The 21,553-nt window shown below is 46.4% G+C and overlaps 1 protein-coding gene across 5 annotated transcripts in view; it reads left to right on the plus strand.

The window, feature by feature from the left end:
• Positions 1-21,553, plus strand: part of fgf13a (fibroblast growth factor 13a) — a 108,663-nt gene that overhangs the window by 55,997 nt on the left and 31,113 nt on the right. For 4 of the 5 annotated variants that reach the window (XM_036549092.1, XM_036549091.1, XM_036549089.1 and 1 more), the window contains exon 3: positions 338-505. The exons of the other annotated variant lie outside the window; for it this stretch is intronic. In XM_036549092.1, coding sequence (XP_036404985.1) covers positions 338-505 — 168 coding nt within the window. The remainder of the gene's footprint in view (positions 1-337; positions 506-21,553) is intronic. 5 annotated transcript variants of the gene reach the window in all.

Consider the following 21,553-nt stretch of genomic DNA (forward strand, 5'->3'; position numbering starts at 1 on the left):
TCATGTTGCACCTCCCTGACTGTTTGCCCCAGGTTCTCGCTCTTTCTGCAAAAAGCCATTTCCATTTCATTTATTTCTTTATTATTTATTGTACCTTGATGATTATGTTATTCAGTGTGCTTAATGTTTTTTTCTCTTTCTCTCTTTCTTTTCTCCCTCTCTCTCTCTGTCTCCTTCTGTCTCTCTCAATGAAGCAGCTGTGTTCTGTTGTTGCTATTGTTGTTGCTGATGTTGTGTTGTTCTCTTTGCTTGTTTCTCCATGTTCTTTTTTTTTTTCTTTTCTTCGGTTGCGGAGCGCTCTCTAACCTTAGTTCATTTTGTTATGGTATGGCCGCAGTCCAGGATGACGATGCCCCAGGTACCCAGGAGTACATTATGTTGCGACAGGATTCCATCCAGTCAGCGGATTTAAGGAAAAAAGGGTCCCCCTTTCGCGCTAAGTGTCACGAAATCTTCTGCTGTCCGCTGAAGCAAGTCGTCCTCAAAGAGAGCGCAGAACCCGAAGGTTTGTTCGAAACGGCTCCATGTTTTTCTTTCATTTTGATTTTCTTTCCTGAACTGATTCAGGCTTTATTTTTAGTATAAGTTTTCTTTCATACCTGTCCTGTTTGCAAAGCATCCAGCCTGTGCGTGCTCCCTTTCTGACAATGCGTTGTGCGTGTGTGTGCGTCCCGGAAAATGCCTGCGGGAAGCGTCTTCCTCCATCGTGTGTGTGCCTGTGTTTGACCGTCAGGCATGGTCTCCGTGGAGACCCCCGCCCCCTCCCACCCCCCGACCATGAATCTTGGGTCGTTGTCACAACCGCATGCACCAGCACTGGCATCGAGTCGGGACCAATCAAAGCCTGACAACTCATGGGGTCATAGGATGATGCTGCTGCTGTTCTGACCTCTTCGAATTTCTGAATTCAGTAATGCTTCTTTTCGAGTTTTGCAGCTGATGACATAGTAATGGCTTGTTGGTTGCAAAATTCACTCGGTTAGTGGCTTGCAACTCGTACTACAACCCCAGCCCCTTGCTTCTACCCCTGCCCGCTTCTTTAGGACTTGGCCATGATGATGATGATGATGATGATGATGATGATGATGATGATGATGATGATAGTGATGCACCTCAACTGGCTGAAACAAATACCAGCATGCCCCCTTGGCAGCCCCTGATTACTCCTCCCTTTTCCTTTCCCTCTCGCCCCATAACTGCCCGTCCCATTCCCCTGGCTTCTGCACATTGTACCTGGCTGACCCCCGCCCATTGCCACCCCCTCCTCATTGCAGCCCCGCCCACTCTCTGCCTGGTGCCTGCAGATGCACGGGGAGACACCCAGTGGTGGCTGGGGAGATGGAGTAGATTGCAGTTGGTTGTGCTGTAATGACCTGCATGCTTGCTTTGGATACCTGTAGAGTACTAAGCTTTCAATATGAAGGTCTTTCCTTTTCAGACTGCCAGACCAGGTTGGTAAAATAAAATGTGGGTTGTCTACCAGAGTTTTCATCCACAGTCACCACAGTCTCATGAAACACTTAAAATAGCCAGTAGCAATAGGGTCACTTCTGTCATGTGGATAGTGCAGTCCCACATCCTGAGGGATTTTTGAGAAGTCTGATGAAACAACTGTAAAGACGTATTTATTAAACACTATTGATTAAACAAATTTCACCAAGGCATTGGGTATTCCGACATCTTTCTCTGTAGCCGTGTCATGCCCATAACATGGTGTAGTTGCAGCACAGATGAAACGTCCCAATGCAATAGTGTGTTCTCCTGGGAGAAGGTCAACTCAAAGTCTGTCTAGTAAAATCTCCTGCTCTCCCTCTAGGTTTATGGTCAAACACCACATGCCTCCACCTTCTCCAGGTTAGCCAAAGGCTGGCAGTTGGTGACAGTGCACTCCTCTTGAGCAGACACCCAAAGCTGTGATGAGTGGACAAATTTCAGCAGAGTTAATGAGGCGGTCCATTCTTTGACCTCTCTTTGTTCAGACAGACGCTGTCCTTGCTGCACGTCACACAGCCATTCGCTGAATGACACTCCTGATCAGACGCAGGGGGTTGCCAGGTTTCTTACAGTGCAGCTACAGGCCCATTGTGTGGCTACAGAAGATATTGCCCTTGACTAGACACGTACTCAATTAGTCAACTGCTATTGGGTGCAACAGAAGTACTGACTCAGCAAGCAGATGGCTGAGCGTGTGGAGCACAGCTTTCGTTAGGCGAGGCTCCAGACTAGTGGTGGCCAACCTGTCCCTGGAGAACCCCATTCCAGACACCTTTCAGTCAGCTGTTGATTGCGCCACCATGCTCTGATGTAGTGCAGGATTAGGGCTGCCTGAGTGTCTGTCAGCTTTTTTGCACTGTGCAGGAACCGTATAATGAGGAACACTACCTTCTGTAGATCTGCACTGTTTCTCCCATGTAGCATGTGCGTAGCTTGTAGTCCAGCTAGAGACTTTCTCAGTTGAAAGTGGCCCTTAATCTCAGATGGCAGGGACTCTCTGGAAGGCCTTTGTCTTAAAAGCACCATTTTACACCTCACAATTGAGGCCACCGTGTCCCAAGATGTCCCCGTTGCTCTGACCCCCGCATCTCTGGTCAAGCCATCCTTGCCGTGACAGAATTGGAGGAAGAGCTCTGTCATGTCGAGTGCCAAAGAGGAGACCAAGAGGCCGGCGGCGGTGGACACCTGGTGTCTAGCCCATCACGTAGTCGGTGTGCTCGGCTGCTCTCTCTCACTGCAAAATCATATTTTCGGATTTTGCCCGAAGGCAAGAACAACACTGATTAGTTCCTTACTTTCAAGGAGAGAGAGAAAGAGAGAGAGAGAGAGAGAGAGAGAGAGAGAGAGAGCCAAGGCAGTGAGAAAGGGAGGGAGTACTACAGATGTATTATTCAGTTTAACTGTGGCTCCACTTGGACGTGACTGAATTTACAAAGGAAGGATAGGGGGATTGGTTATGTAACATACTCATTCGGTCATAATTAACATTAAAGAGACTTGTGTCATATCAGCCGTTCTGCCACTCTGGTACGGTATGGCTAACCTTCCCAGGCATCTCCTACCCACTGCTGGGTTGGTCACATCTCCCCCAGGAACGCTGTGCATGTCAGAAAAGAGATAAGCCTGCTTCACTCAAATTTTAAATTGCCCCTCTCCCACTGACGAGCTCACACAAGAGACTGGTGTGTTGCTAACTGTCTGAAGCCCCGTTTACATCAGAATCAAGTCATATGGTACAGAGATCAGATTCGCCTGTCGCAGAAGAGCATTCCACATAGTGCAGAACAGCAGGGAGAACAGGCTTCAGTAATAAAATGGTGCAAAGGCCCACACATCAGGGAGAGCGGTGGGAATCCTGCTTTTTCCAACCTGCTGTTACAAGCACTGCCACTTTCTGGCCACTGTTAGGTGCTGGTTCTGGGAATTCACTTGCTCTCCTTCACGTTCTCTCTCTCGCTTCCTCTCTCTCTCCCCTCTCTCTGCCTCTTTCCCTGCCTCTCTCTCCCTTTCTCTCTCTCTTTCTCTCTGCCCCTCTCTCTTTCCCTCCCTCTTTACTGTCTCTCCCCCTTTTCTCTTTCTCTCTCTCTCTGTTTCCTCTCTCTTTTCTGTCTCCCTCTCTCTGTCCCTCTCTCTCCCTCTCCCTCTCCTTTTCTCTCCCTCTTTCTCTGTCTCTCTCTACCTCTCTCTTTACCTCCTTTCTCTCTTTCTTTGTCTCTCTCTCCTTCCCTCTCCCTCCCTTTCCCTGCCTCTGTTTCTCTCTCTCTCTCTCTCTCCTTCTCTCCCTCTCTATCTGCCTCTTTCTCTGCTTCTCTCTCCCTTTCCCTCCCTCTGTTTCTCTCTCTCTCTCTGTCTCTCTCTCTCTCTCTCTCTCTCTGCCACTGTCACAGGGAATGAAATATCGCGCCTCCGAGGCCTGATGCATGTACACATTCCATCAATAATTCAGCGGGAGCACAGTTTTGCGTTTCTTTCATTTTCGCACACACCCCACAGAGTGATAGACGCGTCGGCCGCGAACCCAAACGGGCTTCTGCGCGCCCGGTTATTTACTCTCCGTGTAATTTATGTCCCGCTCGGCCCGGGGCGGCCCCTGAAAGCCTGTAAAACGCGACCCTTTTTTCCCCCCTTCCTCTTAATGAAGCCTCCGTGCTTTTCCGCTGACCTTGTCACTGGGGGGCGGCGTTTACCCTCCCCCTGTCTGTCACGCCCGGCCACGCCCTCAGGTAGCTGCTCTCTCCCGCTTCCGTGCAGCGTGTCCAATTAGGCAGCCTCTGTAAGCGGAGTGTTTGTGTCAGAGCGCCCGGAGGCCATCTGCAGCAGCTGGGACCGGGCAGGCACATCGCTGTTGTGCGCTACACCTGACATCTGTGCGCCTGTGTTTGAAGGGTATCTGCCAAACAAACGCGCGTTCCCTGATTGCTCGGGTTGCCAGTGCCGTACGTCATCTCTCTGTGCTCCTCACCTGGGGGGTTTATTTAACCAGAGGTTGCCACAGCGGCATTGGACAACAGATGTCCTCTGCTGACTTCAAGGCAGCAGGGGGGATATTGGAAGGTCAGGTATTGGCATTATTGGCAGAATGGTTAGTAGGCTCGAGTAGTCTGGGTGACACCTTACAATATTGTGTTTATACCAGTTCTTAATGCAGTATTTATAAAGGCACTGTACATCATTAAAAATACATTATGTTTAGTCCAGCTTTCATAAATGTCAGTTTACACTTCATTTAAGAGGAAGCCAGGGTTGCCAGATTGAGAATATCACGTATCTGTATGAGTGTGCTCACAGCATGCAGAGGTAGGGGCAACGCTTCCAGCAAAGAGAACCACTGTATTGAAATCTTTGATATACAGTGGAAAACATCTCACATCATCCCCTTGCAGAGACTGTAACACCCCACAAACCCATAGACTGCACAGCCACAACCACAGCTGTTTAAACACAAATATAGTGGCGAGATCCAGCGAATGATCCTCGGTCATAACTCAAACTGTATCAACCCACGTCAGACAGGTGAGAAAACTGTGTATTCGCTGTCGCTGCAGCTTCAAGGATCCCCATATGCAAGTTAATTTCAAGGCTGGCAAAGACTGAATCATTCCTCACTAGATACAGGCAGGATTCATTATGTGCAACTTTTGGCTGTTCTTTTCGCACAGTTGTAATAGTTGATAAATATATTTAATATATCACCTGTATTGTGTGGGTGTATAGAGGTTGGAACATGGCTGCTTCAAAAAGGGAAGTGTGGGGACAGAAAGAGAGGGGTCAGGGTGGCTGTAAGGTGTGTCCGTTGTGTTTAGGGGTTTTGGTTAGCCATCTGCCTGTGGGTATATAGACATCACTCTTCACCAACCCCGCACACTGCCAGACTCTCACTCTCCTCCACTACGGCCTTTCTATAGCTCTGCACCTTTCATGAGCGTGTTTATTTTCGCACTCACACACACACACACACACACACACACACACATACACACACACACACACACACACACACACACACACACACACAGAATGGTGGAGCCCTGTTCAGTTCTAACTGCAGGGCCCAAATCTCCAAGGACAAATAAAACAAAATGAAAAAAAAAAACTGTGTGCAACAATAACAGACAATTATGGTGAGGCCCCTGGAAAGAGAAAAGGAGAGACATGGTGGCTGGTCTGTTAGCTTCCATCATTTGCTACTTAATTATCACTTCACTCACACCACCCTCACTCTCTGAGGCCCGTCTACCGATTGCTCGCTGACAGGAAAGCGCCTGTTGCTCGTCAGGGCTGGAAGGTTCGAACGCCATGCTGCGACATCCCTGTACAAATTGCATTCCCTAGTGGAGCATCTACACCATCCGTCAGCTCCCCCTCCTCCCATCCCCCATCCACTCTATGTCTCTCAGCACAGAGAAGTCTGAGCACGCTCAGGGACTGTGACTGGAGCAGCTACTATGACATCATCAATCACATGGTTTTTCTTACACCCACTTCCCAGAATTCCCTAGGGGCTCTTCAGCTGTCTCTGCCGCTGAAGCAGAACTAATGTAATGCTCCTTTCTGCCCCGGTTCTCATGCGGCCGAACTTGGCAAGATTTTAAAAGTCCCCAAAGATAGTGATCATGGTTTCAACAAGGCAGAACCATTGGTCGGGTTTCGTGAGGCTGAAATACCCTTTTTTCAGTTACATCCCCCTCCATTATAGCGTACCAAACAATAAAGGGTACTCCATACAAGGTTCTGTGGAGACCCCTTCTGCTTTGATATACATTACAGGGACCTGTATAACATTTAATTTGGAAACAGTAAACACCCTTCAGCATCTTTTAGTAGAGCAATGGAGTGAAATATTGTGTCAGCTCTTTTGGAAGGGCTTGGAGGGGGGAATCTTTTGCTGGTGGGCTAGACACATAGATGCAATCTGTTAAGGATTTGAACTGGCGTCAAAAAGCCACACTCACCCAGAGTGCACATTTTCCCATTTCACCACAATAGAGGAGCTTCACAGACTTGAAATAAGAATAACACATTTGTGCTTGCTTGGTTCTTAAAATTACTTTGAATACTACAACACACTTGTATATTGTGTGGTGTGAACAAGTATTATGACATCACATTCATAGTTTGATGGAGGGTTCCAGTTCTCACTTTTTTTCACAGGGAGAGATATTGTGATATCTTGAAGTTAATATGAGTTAAAGGTCTATACCTTGTTGCAGACGATCTCCTCTGTCATCTGTGTTTTCCTGCCTGCTTGAAAAGCCAGTTTTCCTCGTGAGAGCCTGACATTCTACAAGGAGACAGAGAGGCCAAAATGCTCCCTCCTCACACAGCAACTCTGTGTCTGCAGCAGGAAAGACCGATCCAATGCAGGCAGGGGGGCTTCGTTTTGCCAGACAGCGACACACACTCACAGTTTGTCCTTCTTATCTCCAAGGACAGCGATGGTGTCCCGAAACGACTTCTGATGGTCTTGCAGCGCCGTAATGCGAACAAGCCTCGAGGGAGGGGGAGAGGGGAAGAGTGGGCGAGAACAGCAAGCAGTGGTGGCATTTGGGAGAGTGTGAGCTGCAGCACAAGGGTAGAGGGTGTCTGGCGCGGGGCCAAAGCTGCCCACCTCACTCCGGCTGTGGTTTGAATGAGTGCGTACTACGCCGCGGTGCGTCAGCCGATCCCCACGTTTGTTTGCCTGTTTGCCAGACTCCCACATCTTCTGTGAGCTCAGCTGCCTGTTGGAGAACCGTATGAACAAACAGTTCATTTGTTTTCGCTCCCATTTATCTCTAAATGGTGGGCAATTTCATCCTTGTGCATTTTCGCGTCAATATTTACACGGTCTAAATCTCACCTCAATAAACCACGCTGAATAGCTGCGAATAAATCTGGTAGACTGCGATGCTTGCTAACTAAAAAAATAATTTGTCCAGAAATGAATTAAATTAGAAACAATAATTACAAATGGTAAAGGAACAAATGAGATTTTTTTGGAAAATTTCAATAAAAACGATACAAATGTCAAATAACTGAATCTAATTATGATCCAAAAAGCCTTTCTTAATTCAGCTGAATTCAGAGATATCACTTGAGTATAAATTAAAATCGTGAAAAAAATGGTAATTAAGAAAGTTTGAAAAGCTGCCCCAAGAAAGGCCAGTATGCTGCTGGATTTGATGTAATGCAATGAATGTAATCTTAAATTCTGGGAAAGTTCATTTCCACTTTTAATGGAGGTTTCTTAAGCAAATTTCTCCCAGTTGGGCATGGCTTGCCTCTGTGTATTATGTAGTAATTTTAGTGGACTTGAAGGGCACGTGTTGATTGAATGCCGGTGTTCATGACTATTCCAAGCTCCCGAGATGTACATTATAGAAAACAAATTAAATGTTGGCAGTGAATCCAGCAGATTAAATATATGTGAAGTGGAGGGCCTGAAGTGTTAAAGGTCATGCAGGTTAGACTGACTGAAACATAAAACAACTATTCAGAGACAATCTCCTCACATTGATTACCAGTCTGAGGCTCAATATCTAAAAATGGACCGATCTTTCTGTTGCTCCCTCAGGCAGATTTACCCTTGTGATTATAGAAATTGATTCAAATGGGAAATTAATCTGAAATGTGATCCAGAAGTATTCGTTCACCTGTTGTTTTAAATTTAATTTAATTTGAATTCCACTATATGTACCTGGTCCAAAGTAAAATTGCTTGCAAAAGAATAAACCAAAACTCATTTTGTACTGCATCTGGCAACCAAGGTGAGTCTGTAGAAAAAACACTGCTAAGTACTCAATCAATGCATAGATCAATAGCTAAGATGTCTACAAATCCATTTTCAGGACATTTGCCCTATTGAGTTTACCCTGTCATTTTTTTTTCTTTTCATGTGGCTCAGCAATAGCTTTGTAAAATGTCATTGAGAGAATGGGATAATGGTTCAGATGAAATTGTGTGAGTTTGGCGTCCCTTCTTTAGATGGTGGGTTCCTCAGTTGGTTATTTCATATAAATAGTCACTGGCCATTGTGGAAGTGGGCAAATGAAATCCATATTAAAGTCTCAACCAAATAACCCATTCAGAATAGCTTACATGCAGATAGTAGCTTAAAAACACATAGCACTCATTTCACTTAAAATACAGCCCAGTTTACAGAATTAAGGCTGGAAACACATGGATGGAAAGAGGATTTGTGTTGGGTCTGTGTTGTGGTCTGGGGGACAGATTAGACCCAGTCTCCATGTTTACAAATTTCAGTTATGTTCAGGGAAACATGATGTTTCCTGAATCGAATCTGATAAATGTACAAATTTTCTTTCAAAGCCAACCACACATTGTGAATTACATGCCTGGAAATTAACCATTTCACAGCATGCAATCTTACCTAGATATATTCCTTGAGTAACAGTTCTGTTACTCCTTAACAGGTCTGTTTTTATGAGTGGGTAAAAATAATCTACTCTGTCAGACATTGGTAAGTATTATAAATATTCATACAGGACTGACAAAATTAGTTAGTTTTCTATCTGTAGTGTCATCCATTTACTGAATATAGAAAATGTTGTCAGACTTGCACATTTATATCACATAGCTCTAAAAAGGGAGTCCTGTGGTACTGTATTGTTCATGAGGACAATGACCCTGTTCCCTTCTCTAGTTCTAGTTCTTTACTGGGTATGTGTGTGTGTGTGTGTGTGTGTGTGTGTGTGTGTGTGTGTGCATGTGTGTGTGTGTGTGTATGTGTGTGCGCGCATATGAGTGTGTGTGGATGTGTATGTGTGTGTGTGTGTGTGTGTGTGTGTGTGTGTGTGTTCATCTGGGTGTATGTGTGTGTGTGTGTGTGTGTGTGTGTGTGTGTGTGTGTGTGTTGGGCGGACATAGGGTGTGGCACACTGAGGGGTACAGGATGGTCTGACAGAGTGCTAACATGCAGGGACAGCTGGAGGGGTCAGGAACAGGGGTAGAGGGTTATGTAAGGTCTTACACTGTCTCCCAGGGGACCAGACTGCCAGCCAGGGCTTGTGTCGGTCATGATTCGCACCGACACCCAATTTCTTCCCATCATGTCGTTTGCCAGCTCGGTGACGGTCACACAGGGATGGAGAGGGGGTGAGCAAGATGGGCGGCAGGATTAGTGCTGCCCTGATAGCGTTCCAGCTCCCGGGTGGAGCTTGAGGATTTCAGAACCCAACCCAAAGCCACTCTCAGAAATACCCAGAGGGACACGTTATAAACTCCGCGGTTTTGTTTCCTGATTAGTGTTCTCAATCACTCCTCCCCTCTTCAGTGGGGAAGGAAACCAGTCCCAACACTTTGGGAAGATTCAGGGTTCCTAGTTTCATCCCAATCACAGAGCACTGCACTTAAGATTCTCCCTGGGACACGATACAATATGTGGCGTTAGCGATGTCCAGGCTTTCTCTTTGTCAGCAGATATCGGTGACCTGTTTGCATTATGGGGCAGTAGCTTGAAAGCCTTTCTATGTATGTTTTATATGCCAGCGCCCCTTCTCCCCTTCTGGGCTTAAGACATATCTTCTTGTTTGTTTCTCCACACCTAGTAGAGGATTCTCTGTAATCTACCACTTAAGTCAAGCAATTGCTCGTTCCGTTTTTAGCTCATCCTCCTCTCCTTTGTTGGTGAGGTGCGAAAGCATTGGGCATTGGGGTGGTTTGGCTCTCACAGCAAGTGGGGGGGGGGGCTCTTAGATGTCTTGCAGTTTGGGGTGATTGGGTATAGGATCCAGAAAGTACAGTGCCCAGCAACACACAATCAGGTGAGGTTGCTGTCATTTCTTTCCAATAAGCAATGTCCGTGTCCCGTCCAAAGCCACACTGTCCTGCCGCAAACCCACAACATGGCAACAGAACCGGGAAACTGAAGCCGCGTCAGAGCGGTCACGGATGGTCGATAATCTTTGGAGCGTGCAGAAAAAAAAAAACGCGCGTCAGCTGTCCTCTTGATGTGCACGCTGGTATGAAGGTGGGCAGCGATGTGGAGCCTGGCAGACAGGTTGTGGTTGCGGTTTTTGAATCCGTTTGGTGCCGATAAAACACTCTGGTACCAGCCTGGCCTGCTTACAGGCGCCTCAGGCTTGGTTGCGCTACACACCTGAATGGCCTGGCTGGTACTCGTTTGTTTTATGGCCACTGATATATGATGCGTCAGAAATGGCACAGTCCTACAGGATCTCTGTGAAGCCACATGACATATTTAAAGTGTGAAGCTGCTTGATATTTTCCATATTCAGTGAATGTTTAAATCTAAACCAAAAAGTAAGAAAACTAACAAAATTATGGCTTTCAGATATCCTCCATTATGGAATCTACAGTCCTTCCTTGTGTACCTGCTGTATCTTTCTTTGCACACACTGCATCATCTTCTCCCTGTTTCCTGCTCTCAGTATATCATTATTATCTCCCCCTTTTTCTCCCTGCTCCTTTATGGGAACAGTCCTCTATTTCAGCTTACTGATGCACCCGAGTGTCTGAGCTGTTGTGTGTTTGTTACAGTAGTTACTGTTCTCCTGACATCTGCTTTCTGGTCTCAGAGGGTAACAGTGAGGGCAAAGGTCATGATCCAAGCTGTCGTCTTCAATAACACACAAGATGTCCTATTCCCCAGCAAGCGTTGGGTAGCTCACTGTTTCCATACAAAGGGAGGGGGTGAGGAATCGATAACTGTCTCACCTGCCTGGCTCCTCCCAGAGTCTCCGTTTGAACCAGTCCGATACCATCAGGGCTCCCTCTACACACCTCTGTCTGTTCTGCTCTGAAATCCAGTCTCCCAGCTGAGCACTTCAGGCAGGGGGGGCATGAATAACGCAGAGTCTCACATACAGAAGTCATTATTCACCCTCCGCAGAAAGGCAGAGCAGCAGCCAGGAGAAGCGGAGTGCGTGTGGTCGTTCAGTGGCGTCTGCAGCATGCAAGCACCAGCGAGCCTGCGAGGTGTTTCGGTGGCAACAAATGAATTGTCGCACGTGTTTGCAAATGAATTGAATTGGAAGTAAATGGATCATCCTTTAATTCCATCTCCTTGCATCCCCGATCGGACTGACAGGGATGCTCTCCTCACACTCTGTGCGATCTCTGCACCCCCCACCGACACGCACACCCCCCCGCCTTCTCTCATCAGGAATTCCAGGCAGGGGAGCTGGAAGTCATCATCCTGCACCAAAATCAAATTTGAGGGGCGCAATTGGATGAGTAAGGAGTCGGGGGGAGGCGGTGAGCACGGAACGAGGCGATGATGTGTTTGACAGGTGTGAATGAGGGATTGTGCTGTTAGCGCCCATAGAAGCAGCCAGGCCTCCATTCCTACCGCACACACACGCCATCAGCTGAATTCAAAATTAATCATATGCAGTCAGCCCTCCCGATGCTGATTGGAATTTTTCCACTCCATGCCTCCTGTCCGGGTCTGGATTAGTATATCTCTTGGTTAGGAGGCTCCAATACCATGAACTGAGGGCTTCAAGCCATCCTCTGGGCAGGCCGTCAGTATCTGTCTGCATATCATACCGAACTGACCAGCCAAAACTCTTAAACATGTACAGCACAACACAGAGAGAAACAGAGATTGCCCATTCATGTTCCTCAGTGTTGTAATGCCTGTCACTGCAAAGCCATAAGATAATGTAACAGATAAGTATTGTTTGGATTAGAATCTCAACAGCAATTCGCGTGTGCCCCAGTAGTTGAGCTGTGGCTGCTTGTTTTTTTTCACAGTTGTGTATTTCAGATAACTGACTCTAGATGATGTAATGATCAGCAATGAAATGGAAAGTCAGAACTGCCGATCACACATTCTGCATGCCATCTTTGCATCCATACTACAGAAAGGCAGCTGTAGGGACCTATCATTACACACATTTACTGTAAATGTGATTTCCCATCTGTGGTGTCACCACGTTTAACTCTTGGTTATGAGGGATGGGAGTTAACTTTAGATTTACAACACACCTTTTTAATAAATTACCTTCTGAGCTGCACTTATTCCAAACTATGCCTTCCTAACTGCTTGTCTGCTGGACTCTTGTCATGGTAGCTGTTTTTAATGGAATCAAGTGACAGCTTCCGATCCAAAAGTTAAGTTAAGTAACGTAGTCACAGCAATCACATAGAACTATGGAAAGGCCCTAATCGCTTTAAAGGTCCCCGCAGTCATCCTCTAAACTCAGCAAGTCTCAGAATTGAATAATCGCATGACACTGACATTCAATGTAGCTAATCGAATGTTTCTGGAGCTCTACCTTCCCAGCCAAGAAGACCCTGTTCTTGCCATTCCAGAGATTTCAAAGTAAATAGAATATCATGATGAAAGGACCCCAAATGGATTGAACCCTGATGAATTCCTCTCAGGTATTCAACTGTTTGCGGTGTAAAGTCCTATTTTTTATTTTTTCAAAAAATCCATTTTTCTGGGCTGTGGATAATGGACTATTTTATTGTGTCCTTGCATTACACGCACCACAATCAATAGAGCCCAGATTTTACCGAGAAGCCGACTAAAGGGAGATTGAAAGGCATCTCAGTTCGCTGTTTACCCTTGAACATCCCATTCAGACAGCCTCGCGGTGTCTCACGCAGGCATGATCATCTGCCAAACTGCGTCTCTGTCAGCTCCCAGATAGCGAACGTCGCGGGCCGCGAATAAAAGAGCCAGTGACAAAGAGAGTCGCGAAAGTCGCGAAGACAGCCGCTGTCAGGAGCGCCACGCAGCCCAAACGTTATGTAACGAAGCCGCCGCACCTGTGGACCTGTTGGTTCCTGCCGTGAGGGAGCTGCTGTTGGAGGGTTTCCTGTGCTGCACACCATGTACGCCTGCTGGCCACGATGGGTGACCACTGTCCTATGTCACCGCCCGTCCCTGCGTCACGCCGTCCTTGGTTTGAGAGGAAAATAGGAAAGCACACATGGAAAAAGGGTTGGGGGGGGGGGTTTGTTTTATTCATGCGCTGCACCAAGCCGCCAGACGGGTTACTCTGCCCCTCCAAACTCTCGATAGCTCTGCAAACCCTGCGGAGGGATTAGAGCCCATCACTCCAGAGAGCGAGACAAAATGAAGTCGAAAGCCTCTCCTCAAACAGACGCGAGAGGTGCGCAGCGGGGACTCCACCGAGCCAATGGAGATGCGTTTCAGAGTTTCCTCGGATGCTGAGTTTGAGTGCAAAACAAGAGGGTGGTTGGGGAAGGAGGGGGGCAGGCTCATCAATAAATCAGGGGGACAGGTCTGCATCGGCTGCTTGGTGAAAAATCAAAGGCTGCTGTAGTGCGCACGCCCACGTGCCCATTACACAGCGATTATTTCATAAGCTTAAAGTGGCGCTCATGCATTCAATTCATAAGCCTGCAATTTCAGCCACATTACCAGCTGGTTGTGATTGTTGGACAGGCCTTGTGAGAGGTTGTGATTAGTTACTGCGCTGATCAGGGTGTGCCGTTGTCCGACTGGGTTTCGGCTGGGCTCTGAATGAGCAGGTGTGTAACAGTGTCCCCTAGCTGTTCCCCTGAAGTCCCAGGGTGTCTGAGTCATCCCTTTCCCCTTCACATGCTCTGAGTGTGTTTCCGTATCTCTTCCATACAATTAAGCTGTCAGCAAATCACACTGACCTTGTACTGGAAAGTTTTGTCTGGCTTGTCGAGCTTGTCACTGAGGTATCACTTTGTATGTGAGACAGTTATATTAACATATGTGCAGCAATGATTGTTGGTTGCTTGTTGGGAAACCACAAATTACAAGCAAGGAAGATGCTATGTGCAACTGTCTCTGTTGATGTTATCCTTGGTCCCACCCTTGCTAGCTGTATTTTGTCTTTATCTGTCTCCCTCCTCCCAATGATGACTATTTTACCTGTAGGGACTTTTTTCATGTGGTGACACAGAAGACCCACTAGAATAGCCAGGCGAGATTTACCAGGCTGTGATGGCTGCCCATCCCACAGTTTCCTCCCACGATGCAATGCAGAATCACTCAGACTCCCACAGCTTTATTTAACCCTCTGTAACCCCTGACTGTGCCAGTCTTTTTCAGCTGCTGACAGCACAGCTGACAGAGGGGGTTGCCAAACTTAGCACCATGTGACTTTCCCCCACACTCTGGAATAGGAGGGCCTTCTGTGGCATTCCAAAATTGTGAGCTTGGCAGAGATGGGAAATGAGCATGGTAGAGATTTTTTTTTTACTAAATGCAGTAGGGTGAACCTTCGTCTCTGCAGTTAACTGTAGCTATTACTGCTCTCCACACTTTGGATAACCATGAGACCACCTGAGAATCGCAAAGCCAGCTCAGGAAAAGTGCTTGGCTCTCTGGGAATGTTTTTCGCGGCTGTTAACGTAACCGTGTCAAATGGAAGCAAATCGCTTCCCACCCATCCTTTCCCACAATCCCCTGCTGCATGCAGCAGCCCCACTGTTTCTCTTAGTGAAAAAAGGATGGCTGGTGGTTTTATTCAGCGAAACATAGCAAAACCTAATTCAAACACAAGGAGGCCATTCTGCACAGCAGTCAGTTGGCACTTTCACTGTGTTGTGGGAAAATTGGTATTTTATTATTATTATTATTATTAGAATAATAAAATAAAAAATGTGACCCGTTTTAAAATGAATGCTTAATCTTACAGATCATTATCAAAAACAGCACACAAAGCAGGAGACCATAGGCAGTGTTCAGATGCTCAGACCCTCCATTTAGGCTGAGTCCCCCACCCTGGTCTTCTGTTGATTCTCTGGAAAGCTGACTGAAGTCCATCAGCCTCGAGATATGCCGGCACCCTTTGCAATGTGGCCCAGCCCTGGATAAAGACATGCGATATCTCCTGCAGGAAATACAGTATTAGATTGGTAAATAAAAACTGCAGGCCAGGGTTAAATTTAAACCCGGCAGTTCCTGCAGGTCACTTCATAAACCCCTGCCATACTAATCAGGGTAGTTGCATAATTCCTGTCTATTTCCGGCAGGGAAGAAGTGGGTCCCTTTTTGGGTTATTATTAACCTTATCCATGCAAGCGGTCCTGCCATCGTGCTAGATCACTGGATTCAGAGAGGGGAGAACCGGAGCCGTCTCCGGCGCTGTCCGTGGGCACCATGGCTACGATAATGGCGGCTTGTGTCCCCTCTCCGCTCCTCTCCTCGCACCTCCGCGTCACCGGTGTCACATCCAGGCTCTTTTCCTTTTCCGTCCGTCAGGCCCGGAACAGATGAGGGCCGGCCGAACCTCGCAGCTGCGCTGTCAGCTCCGCGGGGAGCGAGCGGAATACAAACTCATCATCAGTGGCGCGTTTGGCATTTGGATATATATATATATATATATCATGACAGAGAATCTGTTTTCCTCTCCGTGTTGCTTTGTGTTCATTTGTTGCCATGGTGATCATTATAGAAAGGAGAGGTTAGCGCTATATAGGCATTGAAGTGACGATACGTGAAATACATGACTCAGGCAACAGTGCTGTCCTTGCTGTTGTCCTCTGATATTCCTCTGCCTTTCTGCTATTAAATGTTAATAGGGATCAATGATTCACTGACCTTATATGAGTCACTGAGACAAATGTTCAGTTATTGCTCAGTTTGGCTGTTAAATGCAGGCACGTCAGCTCACTTTTCGATCTCTCCTTCTGCCTGTTCCTTTCATTAGACAACAGAAGGCATGCACTGCACTCGCTCAGAGGAGATCATATGTTCATAAGCATGACTGTGTTCGTTGGTCATTAGCTTAGGTGAGATAATCAGGGGGGCTGCATTGGTGTGTGCTGTCTGGTATTTCTATGGCAGTTGTATAGTTCTCAGACATACATGCATGGTTCAGCGGAGAGATTCACTTGGAAAATGCACCACAGCACAATAGCAGGTATCATTATGATCTCAGAAGAGGCCCCGGGTGTGATTGGCCATGTGTCTTGCAAACCCTAAGGTAACGTGTTAACTCTTAGCTTAATTCAGTTCCTTCAGGCTGAGTTGGTTCCTGCTTGCAGTTTTTTTTTCCTCTCGTAATATTTCATGTTGTAACCGGTCATGGGGAAGAATTGCCCTTCAGATGAAATGATTGGTTTTTTCATAAGTAATTCACGCTACACATGGTTCCCTTACACTGGTTAACCAGGGCAGGGTCTACAGCCTCCTTGATTATGGTTTATACATTGACTGTGATGGGACTTACAGGGTAGAGGACTAACATGATTGCAATACTGTTACATGTAGTTTGTTCTTTTTTCATTACTACCATTTCTTTTGAAGTGTAAGGAACAAAATCAGTTCAGAGTTAAGTATCACTTAGTACCACATCATTAACTAAAGTAATAGTTAAAGTAACAGTTAAGCACACCCCAGGAAGCACAATTAGGACAATCCAGATACAGAATATCAAGTTGTGCTTTCTCCTATGTCTCTCAGTTCATTTTTTTCCCCTCAAATGCTAAACAGGGATGCCTGATGTTATTTACAGGGCTTTTAACGGCATTGGTTTCGTGGGAATGAGTTCTGGGACTTTGAAAGGCCAGTATTGTGGCTTTTAAGACAACGATTTCCTGTCTGCTGCAGGAGTGAAACGCTGAAATGCTGTTAAAAGAAGGGAAATAATTGCTGCCACCACAGCAGGTGGTTTTCTCTCAGTCGGATGATGTCATGCAAATGAGAGCACTCCATCTGAATTTGGCATGCAGGTCAGGCGGCCTCTGCGTGGAGCTTCACCACACGATTCCACGCAACCGTTTGTTCTTCCTGATTGAGATTTCTCCAAGTTATTATGACAGAGATTCTCTTCAAAGAAGGAATGGATATAACTAAGGGCAAAGACGTGCAGTTCCGGTTTGGGATGTTTATTAGCCTATCTCCCAGGCTGGATCCAGTACACTTAGTGAATATAAAAGTAGTTGTTGTTCAGCACACTGTTCTTTGTCTCGTTGATTGTCAGGCGTTAGACTGGCACACAGTAAACCTTTTTTCAGGCAGACTTTACCCTTTTTGAGAACATAATGGCCTTTTTCACTATCATTAGCAGCTTAGAAGAGAAGAAAGTTTTCCGTCTTGATATGACAGAGCTCACCTTTCCAGTCAGAAAGGGGCTTTGAGGTGTGGGACATGAAAGGATGACTTTGAAGGGAAGTAAAAATAATACCTACAAATAGAGAGCGGTGAAAGTAAATACGAAAATAGCTCGAGACAGGTCTGCCTAAAGACTAGACAGAATGGGTCTGGCTCCCTGGTGTATTCCAGCGTCCCTGTCTGTCTCCTTCAGTGACAGGGTGGGCCTGTAGATAACCGCTGTCTCTTAATGAGGACAGGACGGGGACAGAGGGGGCCATGACCGTGGTGCTTTATGTTTACTGGAAGGGCTTTCCTGTTAGATTGCAACATGCTCAGTTCCATGTATTAAATACTAGCAGCATTAGTAGCAGTGTCTGCTCCATCCCGTTACATTAGAATTACATTACAGCAGGAATTACAGTGGAGCTCCGGTAAAGGAAGGGGTGTAGTCATCGTATGGCTCACTTCCACTTGCTTCTGCCACCATAAACCTCTGTGTGTGTGTGTGTGTGTGTGTGTGTGTGTGCGCGCATGCGTGCATGTGTACGTGCGGACATGGATGTGTGTGTGTGTGTGTGTGTGTGTGTGTGTGTGTGTGTGTGAGAGGCTTTGGGTTTCAGTCTATGGATCAGATGCTCCAGGCTTGTCTTGTACTGCCTTCCCCATAGTGCACTCCACACCCTGCTGTAGGCACTTTAGCTCAGAGTTCAGAGCTGTGTATGTACTGCAGCATTCACAAGGCAAGAGAGTGGCAGATGCAGGCCATGTTATACATTTTCTAGCCTCAAGAGGCCTCCGGAGCAGAGGAACAGGCTTGTTGGGCTCACAGTCAGTGCAGATTTCTGGTGGTAACACATTTGTGTATTTGTGTCTAGGTTTCTGATCCTGCAATTATTTGGAAAATTAAAATTAAATTAAATTAATTAAATTTAAATTTAAATTAATAAATTAATTAAATTAACTGGAACGTGCACATTTTTTCCATGATTACTTATGCTTTAGTAAGTGTTAATAAGTGTTAGTGTTAGTGTTAGTAAGGCTAATTAAATATCCTCACAAATTCTACTTTCCCTGGATGACTTTGGAAGAAAGAAGGTACCATGACAGCGACCTGAAGCTCACAATTGAATTAGGCACTATACACAGCAGAATATAGTCTGACGTGTGTCCTCAGCTAGAGGAGGAACACCTTTTTCTAGCTTTACAGGGCATGGACAGGTATGCTCAGTTGTGCATGTAAGCAGGTAATATGTATCATACGTGCATGTATCACCTTTATCTCTGACAAATGATATTATAATTTGTTTGTATGAGGGAGCCAAACACTGGTGGTATGGACACAGTATTTTGATAATCGTGGTTAGAATGGCCCAGTGGTGCAAAGATACAGTAATTGTTGATCATATTCACCTAATACACTGATTCTCAATCCTGCTCCTGGGGCCGCCCTGCTCTGCACGTTTTCCATCTTTCCCTGCTCTACCTACCTGACTGAACTCATCAGTAGCACTTTTGATTAGCTGAGCACACCTGACTTAATCAAGAGCATTAGTCATTTCAATCAGATGTGTTTGGAGCAAAGATAGATAGAAGATATGCAGGACGGCGGGGGGGAGGCTCCAGGAGTAGGATTGAGAAACACTGAGTATGATTAGTTTGGAATTTGATTGGAATGTTGTTTGAACAAGGGCTACAATGCAGTTAAAATAATGGTTGGAATGTGCTTAAAATGTGCTTGTGCTATTGCAGGAGTATATTATTAGAATCACTGGTGGAAGCTGTGGTAGATAAATGGTTAAAAAATATTATTAAAGCAACAAATACAGCTGCAAGCTGTGAGTTTGACAAGCACAGGGGGTGCCTTTAATGAAACCTCATTCTATCTACAATATAAATTGTGCTGGGCCCCTGAATTAAAAAAAAAACAGATTGCGATGATATAAAGTAATTGCTAAATGTATTCCTTTATTCATATATTGTTCTAACAACATGCATTCTTCAGTATCAATCCATCTGTGCATTAAGAAAACATGACTCCTCCATATGGCTGGAAGGCCCCGGTGGAGGAGGTTTATGTGTTTCTTGCTGTTCTGGTGAGAAGGCCCGCCCCCAGCCCCAACCCCAACCCCAACCCCAACCCCAGTGCTGACCAGCTGTCATCAGAAGCCTGGCCTCGGTGACATATTATGTGACCCGGCCTCCCCGGGGGGTGAGAGAGAATGATCACTTCCCTTTTTACACCCCCCCCCCCCAGGTGATGAACATTTGCGCACTTCAAATGAATGTGTGGAGGGGTAATACGGGGACTGCAGAGGCACCACACCCCTCCCCCCCCGAATCACACCATTGCACTCGCGCGTGCTCCCCTCCGTGCGGAAGCAGACACCGTCACCATGACAACGCTCACCATTGCCATGGCATCGGCGGCCAGCGTTTGCGCGGCGCCCTCCCTTGAAGCTCGGACCTTGTTGTTTACCATCATGCACTTTACAGCATGCAGGGCAGAAAGAGAGAGAGAGAGCGAGAGAGAGAGAGGGAGAGAAACGGCTTTTAATCCATTTTGTTTAGCCATTTTTCCTTAACGCTGATCCATTTATATACCAAGCAATTCCTCCAGCAGCACATAAAAAGTAGGAAAGGTCTGGTTTGCTGTAGAGAGCCGTAATCCTTTCATTTGTAATGGATTGAAAGCTTATGTTAGTAGACCACCATTGTGCAGTCATGTAACTCAGGTTAAAATCATTTTAAACTAGTACCTCCACTCATCACGGTGCTGTCCTGCGGGCTTCTCGTCTTATATTCTTATATCTGCTTATTGTACTATAAACCAAGTTCAAAACTTGGAAATAACCAAGAATCCAAAGGATATCATTAAAAACCATCAGTAAATTATAAAGCTTTACTTCAGCCACACAATGATAGCAGTCTTCTCCTGGTGATGACAATGGCAAAGACTTTAACAGTCAACAACCTTGACGCGTGTTCCTCAGCTTGGTAGTAGCTCCACTCAGTGGTCAGGGGTGGAAATTGCATCCAGCTGGTCTTGCCGATGATGTCATCCTCTCCTGGCGCAACAGCGAAGGAAGACTGCAGGTTGCTGAACAGCGCAGGTTGCTGGGGATCAGTGTGGCCATCTGTGTTCCTTTGTCTCTCAGCAGAGCCGCATGACAGCATCCTGGAATTGCAGGCACTGATATCACATGTCTTTGAGGACCAGAGCCTATTATTAATTTTTAAAAAATACGTCAATCCATGTTAGTGTTCATCTGGTGGAAATGAATCGGTTCACTAGACAACCTGTAGTGGTGAGAAGGTAGCCATGGCCACCCCATCAATCTCTGCCCCCTACTGTGGGAACCTCTCGCAGCAGGGTAGAATAATGGTTAAGAACAGTGTCAATCAGGGCATGCGGGACACGGCTGCTTCGTCTTTGACACACTTAGTAAATGTGCTGCTGTAGACATAAAACTGTGGTCACCCTGCAAAAAGGGCATTCGTCAAGCAACCGGAAAAAAACATCATAATAACATTCAAAAAGCGCATTCTCCCCCGCCGCAATCTCAACAGGGACCGGCATTAAAGGCAGCGTGCTTCCCACCCTCCGAGGGTTCACGAGGAGGTCAGTTCCAGACACGCTGCCGCTCATGAGAACATGAGTTGATTTAACTGCCGGTACATCCTGCGTCAATGGTGCCGAGCGACCGGGAAAGCAGGTTAAGATGTGTGGGCTGGAAATGGCACGGCAGGCACAGTGCATCTCCTCAAAGGAAAAGTCCAGCCGTTAAAAAGAACATGCTGAGTGACTGGGGAGGTAACAGCAGAACACTGCGTGATAAAATCAGCCCTACATGCACATACGTGTTTCATGCTCGGCGATTGTTGCCACCCTGACAGTGTAACAGTGATGCTGGTTTCTACTGTCGGTGGCACAGGGTGCATGGGTGTGCACCCACAAACAGAGCCTTAAGCTCAAACATCACCATCTATAACAGACACATGGCTTTAAACGTGCATGTTACACAGATCCAGATTTTTCTATTCAGGGTA

Source organism: Megalops cyprinoides, chromosome 16 (genome assembly GCF_013368585.1).
Source record: "Megalops cyprinoides isolate fMegCyp1 chromosome 16, fMegCyp1.pri, whole genome shotgun sequence".
NCBI lineage: Eukaryota > Metazoa > Chordata > Actinopteri > Elopiformes > Megalopidae > Megalops > Megalops cyprinoides.